Source organism: Leptonychotes weddellii, chromosome 11 (assembly GCF_054177405.1).
Source record: "Leptonychotes weddellii isolate Sample4059 chromosome 11, ASM5417740v2, whole genome shotgun sequence".
In the NCBI taxonomy this organism is placed as follows: Eukaryota; Metazoa; Chordata; class Mammalia; order Carnivora; family Phocidae; genus Leptonychotes; species Leptonychotes weddellii.
Genome location: NC_138379.1, coordinates 4,240 through 24,348, shown reverse-complemented (window position 1 = coordinate 24,348; position 20,109 = coordinate 4,240). Strand labels below are relative to the sequence as shown.

Sequence of the window (20,109 nt, the reverse complement as noted above, 5' to 3'; positions counted from 1 at the left end):
AGGGGGTCTGGTGGCCTCCTCAAGAACAGAAGACATGACTAATGATCTAGGAAAAGGGCCGAATTCTGAAAAGAATGAAATTAATCACACACTTTTGCTTCAAACTCTTTATTCCAAGATGATGTTTTTGTGATGCTTTGTGGCACGTGATAGAAATCCAGACTTAGGGCTCTAAGAGGTGCACTTCGCTTCATCTATTTATGGTCAGGATTCCACTGTCACAACCGGTGAGAGCTTGGGTGCTGTGGATACTACAGCAGACAGCCGAGCGAGGACCAAGGACGCCTAAGAGGCTACCAGTCCTGAGCTCAGTGGGGACAGAAACAGCAGAGCATACCTTGGAAGTATGTTTCTGACATTAGTACACAGAGTTCTAGCAAGTTCTTTTCCCGTGAACTGCAGCGCTTGCTTGACATGGAAGCTCTGGGCAAGCGTGCCAGACCCAGACATGCTTGTGTGTGCCCACGCTCAGCCTCTGCCCCAGGCATCAGCCTCTGCACACATCCTCTTGGCACACATGTGAGAACTACTTCATCTGTGGAAATCAAGGCTGAGTTCCCAGAGCTGCAGCAGGACAAGGCCCTCACAGTCCTAAAGGTAAGAAATTGGACCAGAGACAAATCATTAACAGAACTTTGGAAGTAAAGAGAAAGGGGTCTCTGAGCTGGAGAGAGGGACATGGCTTCCCCGGGTCATAGTCCCAAGGACATCTCTGGAAGCAGCACCAGTTCTGAAGGGGGAACAGAAGACTGCTGTCCTCAGTCGGGGTCTGAGTCGGGTTCCGAGGAGAGCTGCCCCTCCATGGTCTCACAAATGGCATCCTGCAGGGATGTCAGCTGACCCCGGGGACTCATCCCCATGGGCTGGATGACTCTGTGCCTGTGAGGGAAAAGCATGGTGAGGCTGGGGAAGGGGTCTGACTGGGGGGGCGGGGGGGGGGTGCACGGTGGGTGGTGGCAGAAGTCTTGTTCAACCCTGACTACTTCCTTGTGCTCCACTTAGTTGTTCCTGTTTACTGGGGAATCCCAACTGCTACCTGGTGGCTTTGGGACCTTGTGCAGACTCTTATTAATTTATCTAGATCTCAATTTTCATCATCTACGGAACAAACATAATACCAATCTCAAATCTAATCCTTTCCTGGGGCGTTTCCTTTGTTTCAAACCTTAGGAATGCAGCCTTGCCTAAGCCCACCTCTGACCTCACCTCCTGGGGCTCACAAGACTGGACACAGGCCAGGGATTCTGTTCTCCCTTCTCCCAGCCGTGGGCCCCTCCTTGACACACCACGTACCTGGAGAGCTTGTCAAACATGTTCACCAGCTTCATGGCCTCATGCTCCTTCTGCTCTTCCGTCATGCCCTCCATGGGGTTGGGCGGCTTTTCCTCCACCCTCCCGGTCACTGGGTTTATGCTGCTTCCCAGAGGAGGGGGTGTAGGGAATGCATTAGTGACTCTCTAGGACAGGAGGCCTCTGCACAGGGTGGGTGGAGTCCCACACGTCCTGCCTGGGCCTGGACTGGCAAGAAACCCATTCTCCAGGGGGTGGCATGAAGCAGGGCAGCTGCAGGAGGCCTCCCTCTAGGAGCAGCAGTGAACCAGCTCCTGCCACCTGGATCTCCTGGTCCCCGAACTGCCTGGCCCCCTTCAGTCCACGTTCTCAACGAAACATCCTGACCTCAGGATGTATCGCTTATGGGACCCGTGTCTGACTCCCCAAGTCCTACCCATCTGTCATCCTGTCCCACCCACCCCGAGGGTCCATAGGGGTGTGGGAACAGGGACCAGGCTGAGTGAGGGGAGCCGAGGGTGTAGGGTCACACACCTGGCCTTGGCTTCCTTGTACTCATCTGTGTCCGTGTCCTCGTCCTCCGAATACTGGCCCTCAGGCCGGCCCCCCGCCATGAGGCCCCTGGCAGCCAGGAGGCCGGCGGCATTCCCGTAGCCCGTGTACTTGATGAATCGGGGCACTGAGGGGCAGGGCAGAGGTCAGTGTGCGAAGGTGGCTGGGAGGGACAGGCGTTGGGCTGGATCCCAGCACTCACCACTCTCAGAGCACAGGACAAACAGGAACTCAGCGGCCACTCTCTTCACATCAGTGTCCAGGTGTGTCATGAGGCGAACGAGCTTGTTCCGCAACAACTCCCCAACCTCAGGCCGGGTCCTCACGTCCCGCAGTGGGGGCAGCACCTGGGGAGGCAGCCGTCCCTCAGCCTGGGCCTGAAGTGGCTGGCTCTGACCAGGGCCCTACCCCAGCCCCTCTGCCCCATACCTGGGACTTCAGGAACTTCCTGGCAGGGCGGTGCATGCGGGCACACTCCGTCAGCACGCTCAGCACCGGGGCCACGCTCTCTTTCAGCCTGTGCGTCTGCAGAAGAGCCTCTGTCACCGGGGCTGTGCCTCCACCTGACCTGAGGTCGGGGGTGGGGTGGAGGGCGGCCTACACACACACACCAGATGGTCTGGTCCTGGTAGGAGGCTCTCAGGAAGAGGCCTTGCCACAGTTAGTCAGCTGAGGGGCCAAGAGTGGGCAGTGGGTGTCTGTGTGAGCTTCAAGAGGGCCGCAGAAGGAACTCAGCTTAGGAGGGTTCGCATGTGCTCTGCGACGTGGGGCAAGTAACTCATCTACTCTGACTTCCTCACCTATATACCAAAGTTGTGGGGGAAATACAGAGTGTTCACAGCCATCAGCACACCAAGAGGACATGACCTGTCCTCAAAAAATAGTGGCCAAAACACAAGAAAAATCCCTACTCTGTGGGCTTCATGGACCCAGAGAGCAAAGAGCTCCTCTTCTTCCCTGGCCTGCCCCCACTTACCTCCCAGGACCCCAACCCTAGCCGCAGTAGTGGTAGGGACAGACAATCACAGATACCACGTCCAACGCAGGTGACCCAGCTCACAGCGTATGTGACCAAGTGGATTCCCAAGGGGTCCACCTAATCTCACTCCACTCCCATCTGCAGCCTGCGTGATGTCTGCGAGCTCCCAGAGGAGCAACTAGAGGTCTGGCCCCCCCAGTGTCCTGTGTGCAGGCACAGGAATCAGGTAGCCTCTGGCTCCAGATGCCGGTGGGTCCCCTCAGGGACGCCAGGAGACAAGTGATGCTCGTTCCCAAGGGCTGCCTGTGTTACAGCACTAAGACCCTGACGGCCCGAGCACGGACTCAAGACAGACCCACAAAGCGCTCTGAAGAGTACGCTCTTTGACTTTGAAAACTTGTTATAGTAACCAGCAAAAGTAACACCTTCAAGTGTGTGTGTGAGAGGGTCCACCTGTTTCTCAGGGAGGAGTCTGGTTTTCTGCAAGCTGGACCACAGAGCAGCTGGAGAAACCGCCCGAATCACACTTCCAGGCTGATGTCCACTTACCAGTGTGGACTGTAAAAAAGCAGTGACCACGGCTGCTTGGGAAAGTCAGAGCCACCGAGGAGCCCACACGTCAGGTCCCTCTGCCCACCTGGTGCAGACGCTTCTCCAGGAAGCTGAGAAGGACATGAATCACATCCATATTCGCTCCAAGGAACTCCAAGGAGCCTTTGCGTGGCTCCAGGGCAAAGAGGACGTCCAGACACTTGAGGGGCAAGTTCCCCAGGAGGTTCACTGTGTGGCTGAGGATAGATGGGGAGGAGGGCTTGATAAGTCAGATCCCCTAGCACAGGTACAACCCTTGGTGTCCCCAGCAGAGGCCACACATGACATGAACTAGTGTCTGGGGGCTTGACGACAGGAAGCAGAGACCAGAGCTGAGGGTGGGACCGACCTTGGAGGTGTTTCCACTTAATGGGGTAAGTTCCTAAGGAAGGGGGCACTGTCTGCAGATGCCCTCCCTGCCAGGCTCTGTCTGGGTTGAAGCACCACAGACAATCTCTGGAAAACCAGAACCTGCCTAGACACAGGTCACTGAGACAAAGATGAGTAAGCACGTTACCCTGTCAACACCACATTATTCGTTACTACTACCCCAGTTCCAGAGAGACATTCCCATCCTCAGATCCATAGCTCTTGTCCTAGCCACATACTGACGTACTGTAGAAACACAGCGATGTCTGGTCCCACCGAGATAAGTGAGGACGCTCTAGGGTTGAGCCTAGCCCACAGCCAGGGCTGGGAACCACTCTCCAGACAACTGAGCACACTTCCCTTCCACCTATCAGGCCCCACCCTCACCCGTGGAACTCCTCTGTGCGGTCTCCAGCAGCAGCAACCATCACACAGTGCCGCAGGATGGTCCCCAGGTGCCGATAAAGGGAAGCATCTTCCTGACCAAAAAGAAAGGGGTCCCTGTGAGAGGAAGCCCCACTCCGGAATCATGTGCACGGACCACACATCTCCTTCACTGCACACCTAGCCCCTTGGCCTCTGCTACATACCCTCGAGAGCATTTCCTTGACCAAGAACGTCACCAGGTCCTCCTGGGATGAAGTCACAGTGTCCTCTAGCCCCATGCTCACGGCCTCCCCACGCACCAAACAGTCCTCCTGCCAGGCTGCAAGAGCCAGATATGGCCTCCACCTCTCTTAGAAACATTCTTTGAGGGCCCCTGCCCAAAACGTGCATCTCCTCGCCTCCTCCCGATAGGCTGAGAGCTCTGCCTGTCCTCTCCCCATCTGATACCCAGAAACTTGCAGGTACCCTACAGGCAGACAGATCCAAGAAACATCCACACCGTTAAGCCCTACCCGTGGCCTCAGGTCAGTCCTCACCTCGTCCACCTCTCTCTTGATGGAATCGAAGGTGATGTTGAAAAGCACTTTGAGGATCTCCATGGCCCGCTCAGTCTCCTGGGGAGGAAGGAGCTCAGGCGCGTTCTCTTCGGGGGTCATTCCCAGCGTCAGCTCCAGCGCATTAGTCAGCAGGTGCACTCCCCGCAATTCCTGAAACAGCTGCTGGCGCACGTCGGTGCGAAGTGCCGTTAGCAAGAAGAGGAGGCGCAAATCAAAGAACTGGATGTCGTGTGGGAAGCTGCTCTTGTGATACAGCCCCACGCGCTCTGCGAGCCTCACCACCAGGCGGGCCTCTGCTGCCAGGACCTGTGCCACCGGGCTGCTGAGCACGAGGTTGCACAGGCACTTAAGGGACTCGAGTACAACGTCCATGTCCAGAGGCTCCGGGGCCGACTGCTCGAAGGCGATGCCAGCATAGCGGGCGAGTGCCTGCAGGCTCTGGCGGCCGGTGAAAGGGTCCAGGCAGCTGCGGTCCCTGGACAGGATGCGGATGCTCTGCAGCCAGGTGACGCGGCGGGAGGGCGGCAAGCCCTGCTCCAGGACCGAGACCAGCAGCTCCGCCAGTCTCTGTGGGCAGGGAGAAGAGCGGCTCCACCAGGCCCCTTTACCCGGGGCCACCCATGCCTGCCCCTTTACCCCTCGGTCAGCACCCACCTTCCTGTCCTCCTGTTGGGCATCATCAAACGTGAAGCTCTGGGAGTTCTGCAGAGAGACCCAGAGGCTCAGGGGGCTCCGTGGGTGGGGTCCCGAGTCCACAGGCCCCCCCTGAACAGATGGCGCTCCACCCCCGCCCCTCAGTGTGTGCACGCAGACTCTCTCCCCCTAGCAACTCCTCACGGACTCGGCGCCCCTCCCGCTGCGCTCCACCGCCCGCAGGCCCCTCGCCGCACACACGATCTCAGGACCGGCCACAACGCGTGCCCCACCCTGCCCCACCTCTTCCGTGCATGTACCACGTTCACGGCTCTCGCTCACCTCCCGGTTGTACGTGCGCAGAGCCTCCATAATCACGTCCTCCTCTCCCGCCTCCACAGCATCCGCAACCACCCGGGGCTCCATGACGCCCCCGGGCTCCCGCGCCGGGCAGGCGGGAGTGGCTTCGCTTCCCGGCTCCGGGCGGAGTCCAGCCGCTCCGCCCTGCCTCGGCGCGCTGGGGAAGCCGGGACTGGGTGCGCCGCTCCGCGCCGCGCCGCGGGGCGGGGGCGGGGCCGGGGCTGCGCGCGGGGGAGGTCGGGACTGTGTGCGCGCGCCGGGGAGGCGGGGACTGGGTGTGGCGTGCCGCGCCGCGGGGCGGGGCGGGGCCGGGGCTGGCGCCGGGGAAGCCGGGACTGTGTGCGCCGCGCCGCGGGGCGGGGCCAGGGCTGCGTGCGGCGGAGGCGGGGACAGTGTGCGCTGTGTCGCCGGGCGGGGCCAGGGCTGCGTGCGGCGGAGGCGGGGACTGTGTGCGCCGCGCCGCGGGGCGGGGCCAGGGCCGCAGGCTGCTTAAGGTGGCGAGACTTGGGTCGGCTGACCGGAACTTGAAGGTTTTGCCCGGGAGTCGGCGGGGGTTTCCGAGGTCCTACTAGGTGATTGTTCGACCTCGGGGTCGAGTCGCCTCCGAACCTAATAGGGACCTCTGCTTCTTGGGCTGGAATCCCCAGCAGGCGAGGACCTTAGCCCACCCCACCAAGTCCCCCACCCACGCCCCTCTTGATGCACAGAACAAGTGGAAGTCGAGGGGAAAGCCGAGGGGGAAAGGACTTTGCAGCCCCGGGACTACTTGGTGTGTTCAACAGGGGTTTGAGTGCCTACTGAATGCTAGGTCCCTGCTTTCGTAGAGCTTGTGTTCCAAAAGTGAAGGCAAGGAAAAACGGACAAATAAGACGGCTTGAGGCAGTCATAGCGCTGTGATTAGAAAAGAAAAGGGGCCTGGTGGGCTGCAGAGGGATCTGAGGAAGTGCCATTTTTGCTGAGACTGGACGGTAAAAAGTGATCTGGGGGAAAGTCGTTCAAAGCAAAAGGCGCGGCCAGTGCAAAGATGGGAACGGCCGCGGTGGGAGAAAACAGGTACATCCTCGGAGCTTAAAGAAAGGGGAGAGTGGGGAAGGGTCAGGATGAAGTCAAAGCCTGATCGTGTGTAACCCACATACAGTGTGGCCTGGACTCAGTTTCCTCTTCTGAAAGGCAGAGGTGATGCACGTTCCCGTTTCAGGGTGTTGTCGAAGGACTAAACGACACGCAGCAAGTGCTCCAGTACGCTGGGTCGGTATGCACTGTGCATCAAGCCTTTGTTGAACGTCCCCTCCCATTCCCAGTGCCCAGCTGCGGCGGCGAGAAGCACTGGCTCCTACTGCCCCTGCTACCCCCACACTCCCGCCCCTCGTTCTGACCACGTTTTCCTTCAGAATGCTTCACCGCTGCATCTTCTGCAGCGCTCGCCCGTTCCAGGCACTGGTCTCCACCTTGTCCCACAAGCAGTAACTGGGGCCCGTCGCGCCCCCTTCCAGCCTCTCTCGCGGGAGGAAGGGCCTGGGAGCGCTCCCCAGGTAGGACCTGACCCCGCCTTCGGCGCGATTGGCCACTAGAAGTGTCTGTCCAGCCGTCATTGGAAGGGACAGCCCTAACGGCCCGCCCCCTCCCGCCGTCCGGAAGTGAAACCGACCTCGGACGGAAGTCGGCGGGCCCGAGCGGAAGAGGCGGGGACGGAGGGTCTTCCCTGCGACTGTGCCACGTCCGCCGAGGTTGCGGCCGCGCGGCTGACGGAGGCCGGGGCGGGGGCCGGGCCGGGCCGGGCCGGGCGCGATGGCGGACTGGGCTCGGGGTGAGCGCGAGGGAGCGAGCCGGATGGCGGCGCGGCCGGCCGTCGCCGACGGGGCTGCCCGCAGGAGACGCTGCCGGCGGGCGGAGCCGCGCTGCCCGCGCCAGGGCGGGGTCGCGGGGGCCCTCCGAGGTCGTTCTGCCTGGGGCCTCCGGCGGGTCCACAGATCCCGGAAGCTAGCGCTGGGGGAGGGGGCTTTACGTCCTCTGAGAGCCCCTGTTCTCACCCGGGAGGTGGGATGCTGATGCCGGTGTCGCTGGGCTCTTCTGACTTAAGGAATGAACGAACGTGAAGTGGTTGGTAGGATGTTAACATCCCTTCCTTTGGGGTGTGTACCCATCAGTGATTCGTAGAGCTGTGCCCCGGTTGGATCCGTCCCGTTGAGGCGTCCGGCCCGCGGGGGGAGGTGGTTCTGACCCACCTGATGTCACAGAAATTCGGAATCACCTGGCTTAGTGCTAGTCACGTGTCAGGTCTCAGCATGGATCGTGCTCTGGGGGCCGTGTAAGGTGTAGGGTGCAGAGGTGAGCAGACCTAGATCGACCTCAGCCCCTATTTTTGGGTGTTGCGGAACTCTGCTCAGTTGTTTCCTCCTTGGTTACTTGTCAGCTGTTCAGGACCCAGTTCACAGGTCGTCCCTGCAGGGGCCTTTTTGTCCCCCCCCTCCCCCGTGCTCTTCCTAAATCGTATGTCCCTACCAGAATTAATTGTTTTTCTGAGGACAGGTCCCATGTATCCTGATGACATCTGTGGAGGGATCGTACAGGTTCTATCACAATATCAGAAAGTGCTGGTAGGACTGAACCCTTTGGGGTGCCTGTCCATTCTGGCTGGGGTATGTTCACAGGACAGGTGCTCACATGGCAAGTGCTCACACAGGCTGTCTGTCATGTGTGAAGTCCATGCAGCTGACCCTGGCTTAGGGTTGGACCTGCTTAGCAGACGTGAGCCCAGTCCCCTGAGACTTCCAGCTTGTCCGGATAGAATTGGAGTGAGAGCCCTGAGGCCACAAAGGGCTGATGTGCAGGGATCAAGGGCAGTGCTCACAGGTAGATGCACCCCCTCAGACTCTCCCTTCTCACAGCTCAGAGCCCCGCCGCTGTGGAGGAGATTCTAGACCGGGAGAATAAGCGGATGGCCGACAGCTTGGCTTCCAAGGTCACCAGGCTCAAATCGGTCAGTGGTGGTCCTCCCTTCATCTCTACCTGGCACTCTGGAGTGGGGACCAGAGGGAGGGTAGAGGCTGGGAAGGGTTTCAGGTTGTTCCCATCTTCCCTGTCTCATCCATGGCAGCACTGGTGTGTGGGGCCCAGGTGACACCTGGATCTCCTGATCTCTGCTGGTGGCACTATGCCTGGCAGAGTTGTTGGCAGGGTCTGCTGGTCTCCTGGGGGGTCAAGTGCCATCCAGTGGGTGTTCTCTGGCTTGACCTTGCCCCCTCTGTGTCCTGACCAGCTGGCCCTGGACATCGATAGGGACGCAGAAGACCAGAACCGGTACCTGGACAGCATGGTAAGGGTCTGCAGTGTGCGCGGGCATCGCGGTCAGCTCTGCCCCACGCTGCCTGTTGTGCAGGCCCCCGGTGTTGCTTTTGGCACCTGCGTGGCAGTCGTGGAGGTGCTGCCCCTGTGTGACCTTGGTGGGATTCCTCCCTCAGGACTCGGATTTCACAAGCATGACAGGCCTGCTCACGGGGAGCGTGAAGCGCTTTTCCACAATGGCGAGGTCTGGGCGAGACAACCGGAAGCTTCTATGTGGTATGGCCGTGGGCCTGATCGTGGCCTTCTTCATTCTCTCCTATCTCCTGTCAAGGGCAAGGACATGAGCCACTAGGAGCTGACTTCTGTGGGGCCTGGGGCAACCAGGGTCTTCCCCTGCCTGGTGTCCTAGGCTCCAGAGGACCTACCTGCAAAATACTCCTTTGAAATGATGATTGTGGCTTAGGAATTTTCTTCCTCTGTGACTGGCGTTCATGGCTGCCTCTGACCGAGTGAGCTCGTATTGGCTGGTCCCGTGTGTGTAAGGGTCTCTTTCCCTTGGGGAAACCAAGGCGCAGGCCCTGTGCTACTCTGGGTACCAGAGGCTCTGGAAATCCTGGACATGGCTACCTGTGGCCAGCAGCCCTTCCCTTGTCCCTTGGGGCTCTGACGTCTCAAGGCTCTGCCCTATCCATGTCTCTGGGTAAGGCCACGTCTGATGCCCGAGGTGCCTGGAGCTGACATGGGATGGGGGTTTGGCTGTGAAGTTTGAGCACCATCTCCTCAGCTCGGAGATTGCAGCTACTCTTGGCTAGGGCTGCTGAGTATGGGCAGATGAGCCTCGCCTGCCCTCCAGACCCTCGGGGAAGGGCAGGGTATTGTGGATGAAGAAGTGGACCGCAACCTTGGCTGGAGGCATTGGGCCCTGATCCTTTTGGATCTCACAGTCTTGTATCCAGGAGCAGAAACTCCTATTTTCTCAGGATTCAAGATCTAGCCAACACCAAAGATGTATTTCTGGGAGACCAGACCTCTAGAAGCAGTTCCATCTGGCGTTTCAGAGTTAGGTGGAATGTGTGTTGGGGAGGCGCCTTCTGTGGGTCAAGACAGGAGGCTTCCCTACAAGGACTCTGTTCATAGGACCCATGGGTCACTTCCTGAGGGTCACCAGGCAGCTTCCCCTCCACCATGTGAGGCCCTTCAACAGTGAGTATTCCCTTACTAAGGGAACTCTTAGTCGTTCCCTCATCCCCAGCCTCTGCAGACTGCTCTCCGTGCCCGCCTCTCCCTGGACCCTCACTGCCCACTTGGCCAGCCCCATGTTCACACAAACCAAAGCACAGGCCCAGCTGGGCCAGCGGCTTCGCACCCCACGGTGAGGTGTCGGCACCCTCATTGTGCATAAATACGTCTTCTGCCAGCCCAGTCACTCCCGCTTACTCCCAGAGGACTGTTGGCTCTGCCCCACACTGTGTGCTGTGCAGGCCCCTGGTGTGACTCACACACACTGACCGCACATCGGCTGAGGTCTCTGACTCTGGTCACCTCACCTTCAGCACTGCTGCTGTTCCCTGTTCTCCCTTCTGCGTCCCTTGTCTGTCCAGCAGGCCTGGCCCCTCCTCACGTGGTCACTGTAGCACTCTTCTTGCGTTGGACCTGCTGGGCTGCTCAGCCTCCTGGAGGAGGGGGAACCTACGTTCCTACTTCTGAGTGCTCTGTTCTGACATGCCCCTACCCCTCCAGAGGCTAGTTTCTCATCCAGGGAGGTCTGCTTACCTGCCTCCCTGTCTGTGGGGCTTTGGTGTTTCCCCTGACTCCTTGACATTCCTTCTCAGGCCCCCATGGTCCTGCTTCCCTCCCCAGTCCCCATGCACTATGGCTTTGAGTTAGCCATCTCATGTTAAATCTTGCGACGGGGGCATGTCCACTGGTCACCAAGCTTACTAGACCTGTGTAGTGTGTCCGTCTGGTGGCATTGCAGATGGACCCACACCCTGCATCCCCCCCCCGGGCCTGTGGTGCTGACCTCTTCCTGAGAACACGGCTCAGTTGTGAGAGCTGCACCACACTACGGATTCGATGCAGGCTGGTTTAGATTTTGTGTTTCGGGTAGTCTTGATGAGTGCTTTCTGCTGTCCCCCTGAGACCTCAAGCCGCAATGTTCTCTCCTAAAGCCCCCATCTCTGCCTCCCCGCCTCCACTTCATAGCTCTTTGTGGCCCTTCCAGCTATTTTGGGGTCTGGGTTTTCGTTACTTTTGGTTTACCATTTTGTTTCTCATTGCACTGGGATGGATTCCATGATGGGGGCATGTCAGCTCTGCTGCCGACCTGTCAGAGCCTTTGCCCTCCTCTTGCCCCGCCTCGGGCGCTCAGCACCCTCTCCTGTGCGTAAGCGCGGTTTGCTGACGTTGGTCCCTGAAACCACTAAAACAAAAAGGACCTGGGGACCCGACCTGTGCCAAGTGAGGAGACGCTGCCAGGCTTTATCCCACAATTCAAGAACAAGGCATTTAACAAAGATTTGGAATAAACAGCTTCATGACGAAGTAAACAATCTTTGGTGTCGTCATTTTCTCGGGTGCTTGAGGGTTTCATCTGGAGCTGACCCTGGTCCCCAGACTGGCCATGGACGCTGGTGTTCTGGACCCTACTTCCTTTCCCCTCTGGTTCTATCACGTCTCTGCACCCTTCCTCACTTCTCCCTCCCACCCCCGGCGGGTGGTCTCTGTCAAGTTTCTGTAACCACCCCTAAGGGTTAAATGAATAGACGTGAGGTACGCAGAACACAGCCTCGTGGTCCCAGCTGAGTGAGGGTCAGTGGCCATACTGTACTTTGTACTGCTACAGCTGGTGGGCTCACAGGGATGACCCTCGGGGCCACCCACCCTGCGGGCTTCACAGCAACCTTTCCCCAGGGCTGAGGTGAAATCCACACTCCACTCTTCAAGGCCTGGCCTTGGACTCCAGGCAGCCTCTGGAAATGCCTGTCTTTGGCCTTACTCAGATGCCCCCTTCCTGGCCCAAGTCCTTGTGCTTCCTCTGTGGCCTTTGCTGTTAACAGATCACCTTAAAAAACTTAGTCACAATTAGAATAATTTATGTCTTATGGTCAGTGTGGTTGGAATTCGAGACCAGCATGGTGGGGACGGCCCTCTGCCTAGAACGGGCCTTGGGTGGCAGACCTGAGCCTGGGGCTGCTGACACCTGAAGGCTTGGTCACGTGCCTGCCGTTGGTGCTGGTGTGCTTACTGCCTGGATGCTGATGCGGCCTCACCAAGTGTTGAGCTCACACCACGGTGGCTGGTGTTGGAATGAGCCAAGGGAGGGGGTTGTCTAGCTCCACAAAGGAGCTGTTTCCTTTGTATGTTGTATGGCCTGGCCTCAGAGGTCATGCAGTATCACCTTACTGAGGGTGGTCACAGGTTCTAGACCAGATTCAAGGGGAGGGGCACAGACCTCATGGGGGAGAGTCAGTCACACAGGGACGAGAGTATGGAAGGGGACGGATGCTGGTGTGACCATTCTTGGAGTGTACAACGGAATGTGAAGTGCAGGGCCCAAGGCGGAGTTAGGCGGGCCGGCATGGCAGGGTGTCCAAGGATCCCAAGCCCCCCTCTCTGCTCAGACCCCAGGCCCTGGAAACCAGGATAGGACCCAACCACCTAGGCAGGAGCCCCTTTCTGGGAAAGCTTGATTCTACTGCCAAGACAAACTCATTACTAATGCAATCTGTGATTTATTAAATATCTGGGCACAGCAGGAAACGAGATTAGCAAATGGGAAAGCATCATAGAAAAAATAACTGGCCACAACTGTCCAAACAAGTATGCTCTGCCCTGCAGGGCCAGGCTGGCCACAGCCCAGCTGGTGGAGGTGTCCCGAGCCCACGACCCAGGGCATCTCTTGTGGGAGCATGATGTGCAGAGGCTCTGGGTGACGGGGTAGGGTGGGGGCCAGGGCTATTCTACGTCCACCACCAGGGGTGTCACGTAGTCGGAATGTTTGATGCCAAATGTGACGACGGGGGCGCAGGGCTTGGTCACCGTCACCTGGGAGAGGAGAGGCTGTGAGAAGAGCTGGCACCCCTGCCCCGCCCGACGGGCTCTGCCCTCCCGGGGGCCAGGGCTGCTGACAGTGGCTTCCCCATGCCTCCTGAAGCTGGGCCAGGCTGACAGGCAGCAAGACCACGCTGCCAGGTTAGACACAGAGGCCCGTGTGTGGAGAGTGCCCTACGTACTAACTGTCACCGGTTTCTGGGGAGGCAGAACCTGCCAGCTGGGGCAATGGATGTGCCACGAATGCCATGCTAGGGGTGCATGGCCACTGTGACCCTCACAGGCCCTTCCCCACCACACCCACTCTGGGCTTGCTCCCCGGCTACTCCTCTGGCCTGTGCCCGCCCCCCCCCCCGGCTCTGCCCCTGCCAACCCCACCTCCCTGGGATGTGCCCCCAGTAACTGAACCACTCTGGCCTGTGGTCCCTGCTCCCCAGGCTGTGCCCCCCCACCCACTCTGGGTGGTGCCCCTGCGACCCTTCCCCACTGGGTCGTGACCACCCCCACCTCCTCTGGGCCATGTCATCCCCATCCCCACTCCCTCCTCACTGTAACCCCCCACCCCTCACCCCACCCCTCTGGGCCCTGCTCTTCCTAGACCTTCTCAGGACTGTGGGCTCCTGGTCCTGGCTTGAGGGTCTTGTCCCCTGGGGGCTCCACCCGGGCTGCCATGGTGTACCGTGGAGCCTTGAACTTCGTCACCTGCACATCCGTTTGGCGGTAGGCTGCAGGACCTGGGGTCTAGGAGGCAAAAGAGGCTCAGTCAACCTCAGCTGTCAGGGCATGTGACTCCAAAGGATAGGGGGCCAGCATCGGGCAGTGGATTTCAAGCTTGAGCCGCTGTGTGTCTGTGTGTCAGGGGTCCCTTTTGTCCCCAGACAATAGTCGCACCGTGGGGATGACCTTCTCTGTGCGGGACATCGCCCTTCTACAGAAGCCTCGCTCTGGCAATGACACCCAGTGTGTGCCAGTCCCAGGCTTGTCCCTTTGGTGTGTGCTAGAGAGGCCCCTTTCCAGCTGGGACTCTGTCCTGCGGGACCTGATGGCGGTGGGATGGGCGGACAAGGTCAGCGGTGCTGTGACGCCACCTTGGCATTCTCCCCAGGCTCCTCAAGCTCCCGGGCATGTGCCCACCTCAGGGCCTTTGCACTGGCTATTTCTGCAGCTGGAAGCCTCCTGCCCCAAATATCTCACAGCTTTTCTTCTTCTTCCCATCTTCCTGCAGGCCACTTTATCAAAGGCTGCTCCTTGCCCTACCCGCAGCATTCTATAAAGCCCCTTCCCTGCTCAACCCTCCTCAGCACTGTTGCTGTCTGCATCTTTGTCCATTGTCTGCCCCTCCTCACCCCTAGACTGTAACCTTGTGTGTGTGTGTGTGGGGGGGGGGGTGCAGGGTGGTCCCAGGCATGTGGCAGGCACCCAGAGGATGAAGAGCTGACAGGCTTCAGTCTGGTGGCACCGAGGTCTGGGGGAAGGGGCCAGACGGGCCACCTCTGGGGGATGAACAGTGCTGCGCCCTGGCAGGGGGACCCTTGCCTTGTGCAGGTCGTCACTGAAGCTGCCCAGCTTGCTGCGACCCTTGATGGAGAAGGAGGGCTGGGAGGCCTTGCCGACAGTGTGGGGCCCCATTACCACAGGCAACATGTAGGCGGCAGGGCCTGCGGGGTGCATGGGCATTGAGTCTCAGGCTGGACAGAATCCTGCATCCAGAGTCTCAGATGGCTCCTTCCCTGGGGCTTTCCACTTCCAGGAGAGCAGCCATCAGGCTGCCCTGTCTCCCCCACCTCCCCCACCGCCCACGTCAGGATCCCCAACCCGGTCGGATGGTGGCTGTCAGGGCTGCTGCACACCTGGGGTGCTGTCCACTCGAAAGGTCTTGGTCCGGGCAGAAATGGAGTGGCTGGGTGCCGAGTCAAACACGTATTTGGTAGATTTCTCTGGAAAGTAGTCACCTGGCTCGGGAAAGGAGTGGAGGGTGTGCTGGGAGGGAAAGGACCATGCAGGCAGGCTGCTGGCCTGCTCAGGGGGTCAAGGAAAACCCCCAACACTGCAGGTCAGGGCTTCCAGACCCCAATACAGATGGTGACTGAGATTGGTCAGGGGGTGTCCAGGGACTGCAGGAATCGGGGGGACAGGTGCAGCTTTGGAGGAGGAAGGGCAGGCTCTGATGTAGGCCTGGTGCAGGGACTCAGGCCAAGAAAAGTTCAGGTCAGAGCTGGGCCTGAGGGTCTCCAAGGCTGCTTTGGGCCTGATGGCGCCCCTTGTGAGGAAAATGAAGGGATAGGAGGCCCAGGATGCCTGTGTTCCCTCACACCCTCACCTTGACAGGACACGCAGTAACTATCAGCAGGGTTGGGCAGGGCTGCGGGTGGGCCAGAGTCACTCACCAGGGCCAGGGGTCATGATGGTCTTGGTGCGATAGCGCCCCAGGATGGAGTAGGCGGGGCCGAGGTCCCTGCCAGTCCTCAGTATCTTGGGGTTCACACTGTAGCGGGGCCCTGGGGAGCAGTTCTCTGCCAGGAGCATGGGGGCCCCCCGGAAACTGTAGGCTGGTGCACGCAGCTTGGTGGGTGTGTGCTTCACAAAGCCTGTGGGGCAGGGCCTCTGAGCATCCTGGAGCCAGACACCATCCTTCTCCCCACCCTATTGTCCCCAGAGGGGTTCATGGGCTGGGAGTCAGGGATGAGCCCTCAGCCTCCCCAGCCCTATCCCACACACCCACCCCTCAGACCCCCTCCTAGACCGTCCCTAGACTCTCCCCAGGCCTGCCCTAGCCTCATTCCAGGCACTCCCCCAGATCCCCCCAAATCCTCCCCAGACCCATCCCAGGCACCCCAGGGCCAGCCCATGTACCCCCAGACCCTCTTCAGGCCTCCTCAGTGCCCGCCCCAGGCCCCCCACCCCCCAGACCTTCCTCAGACCCACCCCAGGCCTGCCCCATGCCCTCCCCAGACCCCCATCAGACCCTCTCCAGGTCCTCCCCAGGCTCAGACCAGGCCCCCTCCCCAACCCTCCCCAGGCCCATCCCAAGCCCACCTCAGACCTGGCTCCTGTCCCCACCCCAGCCCCATTCCAGGCTCCCAGGCACTTACCCGTGGTGGGTGGAATCAGGTACTTGGGTCCTGGGCTGCTGTAGAGGGCCATGATGGGCCCCCGGGGGCGATGGGGCCTCCAGGTGCCCACCCATACTTCCTCTGCCATGGCTGGCTCTGTCCATGGACGGGAGGTTGACCAGGTGCTGGGAAGACCCAACTCCTCACCCCATCCCTGCTTTGTCCCCACTGATGGGCAGAACTTCAGGCCACAGTCTCCTCAGTGAGGTCTTGAGCTGGGGCCCAGACTTACGGAACTTCTGCTTGGAGTAGTGGGCTTGCTCTGCCCCCACCAACCCCAAGAGGAGGAGGAGCTCCAGACACTCGTGTACATGCCCAGAAGGGCTGTCTCTTCCAGCCCTCAGAGACCACCCCTCCTTGGCTCTAAGGGGGTTCTGGGCAGGTTTCTCCTACTCAGAGGACCCTAGGCACTACTGGGCAAGGAGCAGTGGGCAAAGGTGGGAAACTTCTTGGCTGAGACTGTGCCATGGGGCGGGGGGTGGGGGGCAGGCTGCTCCAGAGGGGCCCTCACCTCTTTGGTCCGGGAGCTGCGCTCAGAGCAACCTATGGACCAAGCCTCCTCAGAGGCGGTCCCGTCACTCCGGCCTCAGTGCCAGGGAGTTCCCGAAAAAGGGGCATGGAGAGGTAAGCCTCTCCCTCTCTCTCCTCTCCCCAGGGGGCTTGGAGAATTGGGGAGGGGCCCTAGCCCCCAAGCTCTAGAATGTGGCTCTGTGGGACAGCAGGTTCTAGATCACTATGTGTGATGGAGACAATGGCCTCTGCCCAGGGAACCCCCACCCTCACCACGCATGGTTCAGGTCGGGACTTTGCTCTGCTCCTCATTGCAATGGGTGGGGCAGGGGCTCGGAGGGCAGGAAAAGGGACAGCAAGGTTCTGTACTGGACAAGGAGGCCGTGGGGCCCAGAACTGGAGTGGCGGGGGACCGAAAGTTGTGAGGGGCAGAGAAAAACCTAGTCAGCCCTGCCCCCATTGAAGACCACTGATCTGGGGGAACTGAGACACAGGAAGGCTCTAGCAGTTGAGATCCTGGGATCCAAGGTGAGGGTTGGGGAGTTGGGGTGGGGAGCTGATGCTCTCCCGTGGAACCTTTCTCAGACCCTGCTCTCCCTCCTGGGCCACTGCTGGCTGTGTCCACCCCTCAGAGCATGGGTGTCCTCAAGAGCAGGTGCACTCTCTTCTTGACTTTGTCAAGGTTCCTCTTGGGGCTACGGCTCAGGTCTGCATTTCTTCCAGGTAGACTCTTTTCTTGTGTGACTTTGGGGAGATTGCTTTCAACCCCTGGAGCTGTGCCATAGTGTATATTTATTATCTCGGAATGACAGCCTTCAGATGCAGAGCGCCCCCAGCCTGACCTCCCAGTCTTGGCCATGTCCTCTGCCTGGGGCACTTTGTCCCTGCCTGCTCTGAGTCACTGCTCCTGCGCCCCACCACTGCCTCTGCAGGCCTTCCTGTGTCCACCCACCTGCCTGTCTGTCTTGCTCCGTCCACATGGGTATCTGGTGGGTCTGCCCTCTGTGTGGGGCTACTTCTATGTGCATGCTCTGTGGATGTGACCCTGTGTATGTGAATCTCCATGTGCGTGTAGTTGTGCCGTGAGTGTGGGGAGAGAGAGGAGCCAGAACGGGAGCTGCAGGAGGCTTTATTGATTGAACAGTTTTAGGATACATTCACACATGGGGAAGTGGTAATGGGGCGGCGTGGCCATGGCTGCTTGTGTAGCTGGTCCTGTGGCTGCTTGGAGCCATGACTGGGGTCTGCTAGGCATCATCTTCACTGCCCAGCACTTGCACCTGGAAGGCAGACAGGTGTGGGCCCAGAGGGGTCCTATCCTTGGTGACCAATAACTAGAAAGCCCCATTTCCATTGGGCAGGCAGATCCAGGCCAGCCCCTGGGGGACTGTAGGCTCTAGCACGTTTCGGCCAGTCCTCTCCTAGCAGCTGGGGAAGTGGTGTGTGCACCTGCGTGGATGTGTGTGTGCACTTGTATGCAGGTGTTCCTATGCATGTATGTATGTGTAGGGGAGGCTAAGGGTGCTCTGTGGGGAGTGAGGTCTGGGATGTCCACTTCTGCTGACTGCGGCAGGTCGGCTGTCTGTAGGGGTGGTAGGCTGCATTGGGGGATAATCAGGAGCCATGGCATTTGGTGGAGGGCCAGTAGGCCAGAGCCGTGGGTCCTGCTGCAGCTGCAGGCATTTAGGGAATTGGGTGCCCCCACCCCCAGCCACAGTACCAGCAGCTTGATCAGTTCCGCCTTGTGCATGGGCTGTAGGCCATCTATGCAGGACTTGAGCTCAGTCAGTGCTGCCTTGGCATCTGCATTGACGTTGTACTTGCCCAGGGGCCCCTCATATAGCTCCTCTGGGGACCCCACCAGCAGCGTTTGCAGGAATTCCATGAAAAACTCACTGCTGTCCTCCCCGGTGGCCAGCCCTGTGTGGTGGGAGCGGGATGACACCAGGACAGGAGGATTGCATTCCAGCCCATGACCCCGGACTTCCCAGCCCTCCAGCCTCGGCATCCAGACCTTCTGCATCAACTCCCATCTCACCTGCCCCTCACCTCCCATCGTGCCTGCACGATGATTACCCAGCCTCTCCTCCCCCAGATCTTCCTCCCTAACACCCCCAACACTACCTGCCCACAGACTCCTCCTGTCACCCGTAACCCCCCTCCCTCCCTCCACTCTGGGTTTCCTGGCATCTCTAGGGGAGGAGTCAGACCCCTAAAGAAGCTGGCATTTCCCCTCCATGCGAGGTTGGCTGACATGGGGCTTGCAGGGTTGGGCTCAGGCTGGGCTGGGTTGGTGACATCGGGCTTGGTGACGCTAGGGCTGGGGCAGAGGTTGGGGCTGGGCTGGGTGGGGACTGGGGTCGGCGGGGGCGTCAGGGTCGTTGCCCACATCTGTGTTCGTGGTGGAGGCCAGTCGGCACCTCACCGGCTGCCGCCCATCACTGTGAGGGGCCTAGTGCCTGGGTTTTCAGCTCCCCAGGTCCCCATCCATCCCCCAAACAGGGACCCTGCTGAGAGAAGCACACAGACTCACCACAGGAGCAGAGCAGGGTGAGGGCCCCCAGTAGGAGGGTGCTGCTCCCCTTCATGGCAGATGGCAGAGGTCCCTCAGGAGCTGCCCTGGCGGACTTTATGCCTCAGAGGTGGCACCCGGCCTGGGAGCGGGGCCAACCTGCCCATCAAGACCTTGGCAGGGAGAGCATAGGTTGGGCAGTGGGGGGTGGGGGGTGAGGGGTGTGTCCTCACCCCAGGCTCCCGGGGCGGGGGCGGGGGGGGGCAAGCAGAAAGAGGCTTGGGGCACTGTTTGAGGGGTGGTCTGCACATGGTTTTGGGTTGAGTGGACGTGGGAGAGGGTGAGATGTGAGGTCGGTGGGGAAGAACAGTGGGGGCCAGGACGCCACCGGCCTCTGGCCGTGCCTGCTTTGTGGCTGAGAGTGGTAGGCTCTGGGGTTGGGCTCAGGCCTTTCTTTTGTGGGGGGATCCTCCCTGTGCTCAACATGCCTGAGGGTCTCCACTGGGGCAGGTGTGGGGGCTTCCTGGGCCTGTGGATCTGGGTAGTGGGAGATGGGCCCAGTGCTGCAGGAGGCCAAAGTGGACAGAAGGGTCCAGGGGGAGGAGGTGGGCCTCAGAGAGACTGAGGGGCCAGGAGCCAGGCCACCCCTGGGGCCTGGTGGAATTGTCCCACCCCTGCAGGAAGCGAGGAGGGGCCACAGTCTGAGACACAGCTTCCTTCTGCGGCAAGGCCGGCGCCGGGAAGTCTAGGATCTGGGGAAGATGTTAGAATGGAGATAGGGGGCTGAGACACCTGGGTTCCCAACCAGACCTGCCCAGGAGCAGCCATTCCTGTGTGGGACCGGGCCCTCTTCTGTCCCCTGCTGCCATCTGGTGGCTGAGCGTGTCCTCAGGGTGCTCGTGAGGGCCCAGGGGTTTT

At 60.0% G+C, this 20,109-nt stretch overlaps 4 protein-coding genes across 6 annotated transcripts; 1 reads left to right on the top strand and 3 right to left on the bottom strand.

Annotated features, from left to right (window-relative positions):
* Positions 1 to 92: 92 nt before the first annotated feature.
* RIC8A (RIC8 guanine nucleotide exchange factor A) lies at positions 93 to 5,899 on the bottom strand. Its single transcript, XM_006741788.3, has 10 exons — positions 5,701 to 5,899; positions 5,380 to 5,427; positions 4,705 to 5,292; positions 4,169 to 4,260; positions 3,459 to 3,609; positions 2,272 to 2,367; positions 2,045 to 2,189; positions 1,825 to 1,969; positions 1,294 to 1,413; positions 93 to 879 (listed from the first exon to the last, which is right to left on the bottom strand). The coding sequence occupies exons 1-10, from the start codon at positions 5,782 to 5,784 to the stop codon at positions 759 to 761; spliced, it is 1,590 nt and encodes a 529-aa protein (XP_006741851.1). The 5' UTR covers positions 5,785 to 5,899; the 3' UTR covers positions 93 to 758.
* A 1,466-nt stretch (positions 5,900 to 7,365) lies between these two features.
* BET1L (Bet1 golgi vesicular membrane trafficking protein like) lies at positions 7,366 to 11,555 on the top strand. 2 transcript variants are annotated; one of them, XM_081797453.1, is made up of 4 exons: positions 7,366 to 7,525; positions 8,607 to 8,698; positions 8,978 to 9,034; positions 9,180 to 11,555. In XM_081797453.1, exons 1-4 carry the CDS (start codon positions 7,507 to 7,509, stop codon positions 9,345 to 9,347), a joined length of 336 nt encoding a protein of 111 aa, XP_081653579.1. In that variant the 5' UTR covers positions 7,366 to 7,506; the 3' UTR covers positions 9,348 to 11,555. The 2 variants fall into 2 exon arrangements, with proteins under 2 accessions (XP_081653579.1, XP_030893202.1); XM_031037342.2 differs by lacking the exon at positions 7,366 to 7,525 and adding an exon at positions 7,618 to 7,822.
* Positions 11,556 to 12,739: 1,184 nt separating this feature from the next.
* Positions 12,740 to 16,333, bottom strand: CIMAP1A (ciliary microtubule associated protein 1A). Of its 2 annotated transcripts, XM_006741790.2 has the most exons (6): positions 16,149 to 16,333; positions 15,444 to 15,644; positions 14,907 to 15,008; positions 14,593 to 14,714; positions 13,657 to 13,797; positions 12,740 to 13,050 (listed from the first exon to the last, which is right to left on the bottom strand). In XM_006741790.2, the coding sequence occupies exons 1-6, from the start codon at positions 16,255 to 16,257 to the stop codon at positions 12,961 to 12,963; spliced, it is 765 nt and encodes a 254-aa protein (XP_006741853.1). In that variant the 5' UTR covers positions 16,258 to 16,333; the 3' UTR covers positions 12,740 to 12,960. The 2 variants fall into 2 exon arrangements, with proteins under 2 accessions (XP_006741853.1, XP_006741854.1); XM_006741791.2 differs by lacking the exon at positions 13,657 to 13,797.
* Positions 16,334 to 17,926: 1,593 nt separating this feature from the next.
* On the bottom strand, positions 17,927 to 19,267 carry SCGB1C1 (secretoglobin family 1C member 1). Its single transcript, XM_006741792.2, has 3 exons — positions 19,213 to 19,267; positions 18,400 to 18,599; positions 17,927 to 17,959 (listed from the first exon to the last, which is right to left on the bottom strand). Exons 1-3 carry the CDS (start codon positions 19,265 to 19,267, stop codon positions 17,927 to 17,929), a joined length of 288 nt encoding a protein of 95 aa, XP_006741855.1.
* Positions 19,268 to 20,109: the final 842 nt, after the last annotated feature.